This window comes from Ipomoea nil, unplaced genomic scaffold (assembly GCF_001879475.1).
Source record: "Ipomoea nil cultivar Tokyo-kokei standard unplaced genomic scaffold, Asagao_1.1 scaffold0688, whole genome shotgun sequence".
NCBI classification, from domain to species: Eukaryota; Viridiplantae; Streptophyta; class Magnoliopsida; order Solanales; family Convolvulaceae; genus Ipomoea; species Ipomoea nil.
This window is the reverse complement of record NW_017617116.1, coordinates 2,227,141-2,236,624: the sequence shown is the minus strand read 5'-3', so window position 1 is coordinate 2,236,624 and position 9,484 is coordinate 2,227,141. Positions and strand designations below refer to the sequence as shown.

The following is a 9,484-nucleotide window of genomic DNA, read 5'->3' as shown; positions in this document are numbered from 1 at the left end:
GATATCGAGATAAGTTTAAATGTAACTTTAACGTTAAAGGGATTTTAATAAAATTATAGCTTTCTAATAAATGAAGAAAGATAACACCCTACACTTAATTACGTAACTCCGTAAAAGGTGCAATGCCTCCGCCCTATTTCTCAACTTCAAACTTATCTCGACTGCATTGTAGCTCAATTGGTCACAGTACTTAAGTTTGAAAACAATTATCTGAAATTGAGTCTCACCGGCAGTAGTTGAGGGGGCACCTTGTGCGCAGTAAGCACAGGTCTAACCTCTGTATTCAACTGAGTTACTATGATTTATATCTTCCCAGATACTCTATCGGGTCGGGGCGTGAGGGACCCTTAGGGTTCGAAATTCAACCTTTTGGGAAGAACAAATTTAAACTTTATCTTTAGTCTTATACCAAAAACAATCATATGTATTTATAGATCTTTTTTTTTTAATTAAATTTTTGTCCCTTAATTATTTTGAATGTTGGAATGTGATCTCCTAATTATAAGGTATATATATTTTTTGATATTTTAATTATATATTGACTTGTAGATATAATTCTTCTACTAGTAGAGTAAAATAAATCTAAATACTAACATTAAGGAGGGATGTTTTGATAATTCTGCATAACATTTTTTATTCTTTTTTCTTCATTATCATCCAGCTAAAAGTAGAGTAACAGCAAAACATCTTACCTTTTTATTAAAATTGATATTTATTTGTGATGTAAGTGAAAAGATCATAATTATGAGGGGATTATTTTTTTTAATACTATTGACCCTGTTACATGTGATATCTGTTTATATATATTCTCTCAACCTACTAAAATCCAACGAGTCAACATCGTCCCCACTGAAGTTCAAAACTATGACATCCCAATTGAGGGAGTCACTTCATGCCGCTTGACCACAAGATCTTTAGCATGTTAGTTTAAATATCCAAATGCAACCAGCTATATATGGACAACCTAAGCTTCCAATAAGAGCAGTCTATTAGCTTTTTTATTTGAGCCAATCAACTATAGATAATCTAGGTTGATTTACTTTCTTGTAATCTTTTACCGACTAAAATCACAAAATGTCATTTACTCAGTACAGACTTCTGAGCTGAGTAATAACTAAGATTTTACCTGATCTCGTCACTCAAAAAATATTCAAATGTGTCCATTTTATTATTTATGGGACATATCTTATCTACAATTAAGGAGCCAAATGCATTCATTTTTTTTTGTTTTTTTGAAAATAAAAGGCTAATTCCCTTTCAAAAGAATAAAAAGGCTAATTCATCTCACAAGTAGAAACGTTTACAATACAAATCGATAGAATGGTAATATATTCTTTATCGTCAGATATAGAAACAAATTTCTTAGCAATGCTATAGAAAACTTGGATCACAGACTGTTTTACAAATTTAAAGTCGAAGTTGTTGGATGAACTCGGCGCTTCTTCACAGATCTGGTCAAACATAGCCAAGTCTGACTCTGATGTGATCATTTTATCATTTCGCTTATGAAGAGAACTCGCCAGAGAAACAAGAGGAAAAAACTCGCTAAAGAAATGAGACAAAAATAGTCGCCAGAGAGACGAGAGAGAAACACTCACTAGAGAAACAAGAAAAAACAGACTAGTCAAAGGAACAAAAGGAAAGGGATAACTTACCTACAATCAAAAGAAAACAAAATAAATGGACACTATGTTTAAAATTAACTTCTTTTAAAGTTAAATAACTATGGAATTCTATATTTGCAACACTTGTCACTCCATTCACAAGAAAGTGAAACATAAGTTTTTATGTTTCACTAATGTAATCCTCCCTCCACACACAAGTGCATATATGCGTCCATATATAGAGTAGAAGTGGAATGAGGTTTTATTTTTGTTGCTCCGATAAGTAACGATGAGTGGAGGGGACGGATATGAGGTGCCGGTGGCCGGAGGCGGCGGCGGGGCGGCGTTGTTGAAGAAGAAGGGTGCAGTGGGGTGGTGGAGGTGGGTCCGGATGGAGGCGACAGGTGAGGAGAATGTTGTTGACGTGGACAAATACGAGATTCTGCAGCGCGTGAAAATCCACGCTCACGATCTCCGCATTCTCGACCCTCTACTCTCCTACCCCTCCACCATTCTTGCTCGTCAACGCGCCATTCTTCTCAACTTAGAGGTTCCTTTTTCTTTTTTTCATTTTTTTTTTTATATATTTCATTTTTCTTCCATTAGTTTTTTTTTTTTAATTAAACAACTTGTTTAGAAGCTTATAGTTTATTTTAAATTATTAATAAGTTATAAGTTCTATTTGATAATAATTTCAAATAAGCTAATAGTTTAAAATAAGAGCTTATTTAAAAAACTATCTTTAATAGCATTTCAAAAATAAGTTAGGAACTTCCTAACTTTTTATCACTTTATCCTTATTATTTTAAATAAATAACATCATTTACCTTTCGACATTTTCTCATCTCCTATATTTTTATTTATCCTCCACCGCAACTCTTCACCACCCAACAACTCCTCTTTAAAGTTCTAACTCCAATCTCCGGTTCATAAATAAATGACATCAAATTGCCCTTACCAATTAAAAACTTTTTTCCTTTGTTTTAATTTAATATATTTTATAAAACAATTTTTTTTTATAAATTAAATATATCTCATATATTTAATAATATAAAAACAATATAATAATCATATCATTTAAATTTTATAAAAATGTCATTTTAAGTCTTTTTATATTTATCAGCTTATCAAAAAGCTCATTTTACTAAACACAACTAATTTTACCAAACACTTTTAAGCATAATCAGCTAGTTAACAGCTCTTCAACTTTCAGCTTCTAACTTATAACTTTTCAGCTTTCAGCTAAGTTTGCCAATTATACCCTACTTATTACTCATATTTAGAAAATTATTATTTTCAACTCTTAACATTGGTTTTATAATAAATTTGTTATCCAACCTTGTAACATATAATGAAAAATTATATAGCCATGTTTGCATTATAACATATTTTTTTGTAGTCATATCTTTTTACGCTATAATAAATTTTTTATAGTCATCATCTTGTTGATCATTAACTTACAAATTTTATCATGAATTTAGAAAAATTAGTGAAAATTCTTAAGAGTTTACGTATCATTTTTATTTGGAAATTTTGTTTTTTTTTTTCAAAATTTTATGTTGTCGGCAATTTTGAAGTTGACAGATCGCATTAACTTCTGTGTTTTAACTGTTCATCTGGTTGACAATGGCAGCACATCAAGGCTATTATAACGGCTCAAGAGGTATTACTATTATTGTTTTGTTTTCATTTATTAATTACTTTATATTTTAAAAGGACTATTTTTATTTTTTATTTTTACATTATTTGTTCGTGGTTAATTCTTTACTGCACAGTTATTTCTTCGAGATCCATTAGACGAAAGTGTTGCTCCTGTAGTTGAAGAACTCCGGAGACGACTGAAGCCAGTAAATGGCAATCATGGAGATCAAGCAGAGGGCAAAGGTGAAGTTGAAGGTACTGACATGATATGAAGAAGATGTTAGGGGGGTTTGGTAAATACTGGTTAATTAGCTGATTGGGTTAGTGAGTTTGATTAGTGGATAGCATTAGTTGTAGAAAAATGTTTGGTAATTAGCTGTTAGCTGTTAACTGATAGCTGATTACATGCAAAATGACTTTCTCAAAAAAGTTGATCAAAAAAGCTGTTTTGAGCAGCTTTATGAATTTTAGTGTTTTGGTGTAATAATAAGCTGTTACAAAAACTAATTAACCAAACACTTATATTGGTTGTTTAATCAAGTCAAATATTTAATAATGATAAAATAAGTCAAAATTAGCTCATAAGCTAACTACGTTAACAAACACGTCGTTATATTATGAAAATGCGATTTTCTCAAAGAATTTTATACACAAATTTATTCTCAAAGAATTTTATACACAAATTTACGCAATGTGATTGATTATATTGCATGATGAGACGCAGAGTCCCCATTTGAAGTGAAGGCCTTGGAGGTTGCTTTGGAAGCAGTTTGCAGTTACCTTGATGCCCAGACAAGTGATTTGGAGGCTGCTGTTTATCCAGCATTGGATTTACTTACATCTAAGGTGCATCTTAACATTAATAATTCTCTTTTAATTTGTGTTTCATTAACCCATTAATGGATGGATGAATCATTGTTGGTTTCTTCTTTGTTATTTCCTAGATAGATGCATATACACACACACACACACATTTCACACAAGGCTAAGATATATATTACAAGCTTTTCCTCCTTATTAGTGTGTAACTTGTGCAAATTGAAACATGTGTTCTATCTCAACTACGAGGCTAAATTGATAGTTGGATTGCATATATATGTTTTATATTATATGCTCAACATTGCGAACAATTGCTACTGCAGATTAGTAGCCAAAATCTGGATAGAGTTCGCAAATTAAAGAGTCAAATGACAAGGTTGACAGCTCGAGTGCAAAAGGTAATGTATATATATTCCGTAGCATTTTGCATGTCCCCTCGCAGCCACTGACTGTCTACTGAGCGGCTCAAACCAAAAAGGCCAATAGGTTTAGGTGTCGAACTTATAATAACCTTATGGTTACCGAGTCAAAAGTCTGACTAACTTGGCTGGAGTTGTCCGATCCCCTAAACTACATTAATTTTGGTATTTGGATTGGTTGTAGGTGAGGGATGAGATTGAGAAACTCCTGGATGATGATGATGATATGGCTGATCTTTATCTGTCGAGAAAATCAGGTGGCGGCGGTGGCGCATCGTCTTCACCTGTAAGTAGTTCCTTTCTGTCTTCACCAACAGATGGGTCAAAAAGATGTAGGGCTAGCAGCGCAAGTATGGCAAGTTTTCATGGGGATGATGAGAATGATATTGAAGAGCTTGAGATGTTACTGGAGGTAATGAGCACAGGGGCTTCAATTCAATTCTGAGTTTTCCATTATTATCTCTCAAACTATCAAATCAAAAACACAAAAAGAGGTAAAAAGTTGTTTGTTTGCTTGCAGGCTTACTTCATGCAAATTGAAGGAACACTCAATAAACTAGTCACAGTAAGTGAACATTATATATATATATTCATTTGTTGTTATTCTTGTTCAACATGAACTGCAAGAAGTATAAAGAAACAAAATTTGGTAGTTGTTTGTTCTGAGGAATTGAGTATGAAATTTGCAGCTACGTGAATATACTGATAGCACAGAAGATTACATAAACATTCAGGTAAGCAAGAAACTTCGATGTTTAAACAGTGAAACACATACATTTGCTCTAAATCCACTGCTTCCTCTTCTTTTCAGCTTGACAATCATCGAAATCAGCTCATTCAGGTACACAGACTACGGGTGCAACTGATGAAAATATTAAACTTAGAGCAATTTAACGTTACATTTAACCTCACTACCTGCTAACTTCATTGTGTGGCTACACTACAGCTAGAGCTGTTTCTGAGTACAGGAATGGTTGCAATCTCTATCTACTCTTTGGTGACTGGAATATTCGGTATGAATATAAAATTTCCTTTGAACGAGGGTCATGGGTATATGTTTAAATGGGTAAGCTGTGATGTTTACTTACGTCTTCTAATGGCAGATTGAGTACTCATACTCATGTTTTGTTTTTTGGTTCAATGGCACGGTGATATATAGGTGCTCATTGTTACGGGTGCTGTCAGCACATTGCTTTTTCTACTTATTATCGCATATGCCCGCTACAAAGGCCTTGGCTTCTGAATCTTGCCAAATCACTCGATCGGCAATTTCATGTATATGATCCAGAGTTCTAACATTAGAATAAAGCACTTATTATCTAGCAATCTCAAATCAAGTTTATCAGTGGATCGACCTACCAAGACTGTTGTCAAAAGATTTATAAAAACTCACAAAGATTTCAAATGTATGGTACAACAACGCATAAATATTAGTCATAAAAGCAAATTGTTCATTAAACTAAAGTCAACACAACATGTGTGATCAAAACTGTAACAGAAGGTATATGGTCCATAGAGAAGCATTTAAATTCAGGTGCATGCATCACTTGAGAGGAATGAACCTGGAGGAGTGAGTAGCACCAATACCGGGCCTACCGTGCTTAACAGGCTTGTACGAGATTGAGAACTCGGCCAAGTAGTGCCCAATCATCTCGGGCTTGACTTCAATCTGGTTAAAGGTTTTCCCGTTGTAAACACCAATGACACTTCCAATCATCTCAGGAACAATAATCATGTTCCTCAAATGAGTCTTAACAGGCTCTGGTTTCTCACCAGGTGGAGCCTCGCGTTTCTGCAATATCATAAGCAAAAAAGGTTAGGTTCCAAGGAAGTGTGGTGAAAGTTCAACCTCAAACCAAGGATTAAAAGCAGCACAAATTTTTTATTTTTTATTTTTGCAGGAATTAAGCTTTAATAAAGCACAAAGGTCCAGTAAATGAGCCAGTACACTGGTCTTCAAATAAGCATAAGCTAGACTGGTGAAACTCTAGATCTTTATTTTGAATGAACCAAGGCAATCTCAATTCCTAACACTTTAGGAGCAAGATAAAACAGGCTATTTGAATGTAGCACCACACCCATATTCATATTTCACATGCCTACCACGTCAATGTACTACGGAGTATAATTTATAACCTTCCGCTTTCCAATACCATGCCACCTCTTCTTTCATAGTTGTATAGTTAAATCAAGCCAACCCCAAAACAAACAAATGCTTATTATAAACCCCAGTGCCCTAAGGCTGTCCTCAACCCAGCCAAGATACTCCTTTGCTAAGTGATATGGCATTTGCCACAAACATTTATATTTTTTTTATTTGCTTATTTGGATTGCAAATTTGCAATCCAGTACAAAAGCTGCCGCAGCAGCTTTTGTACTTTTTTATAAAAATTTTGTTTCTTTACCTTTTTAATATTTAAGTGTAATTGATATTAATATAAATTAATAATGTTATTTTTATATATTGGAACCCACTTTTGAAAGTTGATTGGATTTGCAGGAATATAGTGTGAATAGTAAATGATTTGCAAATTGGGTGATGTGGAAGTGGGACCCATTTGTTAATGTGAGACAGATTTGCAAATACGGACAGCCTAATTATGATTTCTTCTCTCAAAATCTCAAGTTGAAATTTAAAACTAAGGCTATCCTTATCCCTGCAAATCCCTCTCACTTTTAAAAGTGGATCTCACTCCCACATAACTCAATTTGCAAATCATTTACTATGCACACTACATCCGAGCAAATCCAATCAACTTTCAAAAGTGGGCCCTAATATATAAAAATAACATTATTAATTTATATCAATTACATTTAAATATTAAAAACAAAGAAACAAAATTTTTTTATAAAAAAATTCAAAAGCTGCCGCAGCAGCTCAGCAGCGTTTATACTGGATTACAAATTTGTTGCAGAAGCAAATTTGAAACCAAATAAGCAAAAAAATATATAAATGTTGTTACAAATGACACATCATCTTGTCAATTGCAAATTTGCTGGGATAATCCTAGCCTAAGGGGGTATTAGGTTCAAGGGATATTTGGGGGTAATGTAACATTCCCAAAAATCTCACATAACCTAAGAATGTGGAGGGAATGTGATTCCCATGAAAGCTACCAAACATGAACTAAAAACAAAGTTTGGGATCTCACATTCCCGGTAGTAATCTCACATTCCCTTGAACCAAACAAAGAAATCTGATAGTTTACCAAATTCCTGAACCAAGCAGCCCCTAAGAGTAATTCAACAAAGAAACAACACTGAGACAAAACTAATAGACGAATACAAAACATCCTTTACAGACTATTCTTGCTCAAGTATAACAAACATCTAGAGAGATAGGAAAACCAGTCTACATTTGTTACATACATGTAATAGAGTGGAAAGTACTTTTCAGTTCCATTCAACTACAAATAGGGACATCCAAATGCCACGTCAAACAATAATGATTTTTTTTTTTGCAAAGCAAGAGATTTAATAACTAAACATCACAATGATGCCTCATATCATATATTTCATAGGAAAATTGTTGAGAATAATATATCAAATCCTATACAACAACACATATGTAAGTAGCATATACTCAATCAAGCAAAACAAAAGAAAAATACTACTCAGACCAATAATATTTTCAAATGATATTAACAGAACAATCAGTAGTAATTACACATTCCAATAAGAGTATCAGACAGCAAACTGTATATATATCAGCACTTCAACAAACACATGATAATTTGCACAATTACTCTGCAAAATTCCAATAAACAAGCAATGTTTGATAATTAAATAAAATTAACATTAACAAAATTCTTATTCATACCGCCTTGCGAAGCTTCTTAATCAATGCCATTGGCTTCCTCTTCAAGCCCCTCGCAAACCTACAAGTATATTAACAACTTCGTCATATCAGTAATAGCTGGAATTCACTATCCAAAACTACACTCAGCATGCAGAAACAAATGTTTTACATATATGTGCATCAGGAATACCTTCTGCGGGCGCGAGCAGTGAAAAGTTTCACAAGCTCGTCCGTTGACATGTCGAGCAGAGTATCGAGATCCACGCCTCTGAAGCTGAACTTCTTGAACGTCCTCTTCTTCGGCTGTCCGGGAGCCACGTCGTGCTCTACGTCCGCCTATCGACACAGATTGAATACACATTGCTTAATCGGCGTATACACATACAGAAATGAACACAATAATGTAGAGATATACTCACCATTGTTGTGGATGCGAAATCCGAAAGCTGCAGGGGTGCTCTGGAACTCTGGAAGGGGACACAGCTAGGGTTTTAAGCGGAGATAAAGAAAGAGAATTTGTGGTGCCATATAGTAGTTATATATGGTAGAAATTATAGGTTTGGGCCTTTTTGAGTTTTGATTAGATCCAAAGAAATATAATCTAGATGGATATGGGCCTAGTTCTGTTGCCTTTCTTATATGGGCCTTATTTATTCATCCATGTAAAGATAAACTAAATTATAGGATAGCTATGCCATGGGCCCATGGACCCGTGTCCAAGATGGACACGGGTCCAATACGACGTCGTTCTGTAATTTGGGTGTAACGGTGCCATTAGTGATATCATTTTTCCTCGACTAATCAGATTTTTAAAAAAAAAAAATTGTCAAAAGAATTCAGAGACATCAAAAATTGTAAATATAGAGTAGGACCGGCCCAAAGGGGCAGGCAACATGGCACTCACCCAGGGCCCAAGTTGAAAGGGACCCCTAACTTGGAGTTTTAATTTTTGATAAATTTAAGAGAAAAAAGAATTCTTACATAAATAGAGATTTGAACCCACAACTTCAAAATTATTATTTAACATTAAATCCACTTAACCATTACAATCTTTTAATATAATAATTCAATTAATAGATACTCCATAAATATTAGAGAATATTAAATTAATTTATAATTAAATTTTATATAGGGGCCCAAAGTTTGAATGAGCACTACTACAAAATTAGTCCAACTTATTTTTTAAAAAATAAAATCTAAAA

The 9,484-nt window shown here is 33.8% G+C and overlaps 2 protein-coding genes across 2 annotated transcripts; one reads left to right on the top strand and one right to left on the bottom strand.

The window, feature by feature from the left end:
- The first annotated feature begins 1,791 nt into the window (after positions 1–1,791).
- LOC109176265 (magnesium transporter MRS2-I-like) lies at positions 1,792–5,942 on the top strand. Its single transcript, XM_019325726.1, has 11 exons — positions 1,792–2,154; positions 3,238–3,267; positions 3,380–3,500; positions 3,970–4,091; positions 4,388–4,462; positions 4,668–4,895; positions 5,004–5,048; positions 5,173–5,217; positions 5,295–5,324; positions 5,430–5,549; positions 5,643–5,942. The coding sequence occupies exons 1-11, from the start codon at positions 1,894–1,896 to the stop codon at positions 5,724–5,726; spliced, it is 1,161 nt and encodes a 386-aa protein (XP_019181271.1). The 5' UTR covers positions 1,792–1,893; the 3' UTR covers positions 5,727–5,942.
- LOC109176266 (40S ribosomal protein S15) lies at positions 5,836–8,801 on the bottom strand. Its single transcript, XM_019325727.1, has 4 exons — positions 8,702–8,801; positions 8,473–8,618; positions 8,304–8,361; positions 5,836–6,275 (listed from the first exon to the last, which is right to left on the bottom strand). Exons 1-4 carry the CDS (start codon positions 8,702–8,704, stop codon positions 6,027–6,029), a joined length of 456 nt encoding a protein of 151 aa, XP_019181272.1. The 5' UTR covers positions 8,705–8,801; the 3' UTR covers positions 5,836–6,026.
- Positions 8,802–9,484: the final 683 nt, after the last annotated feature.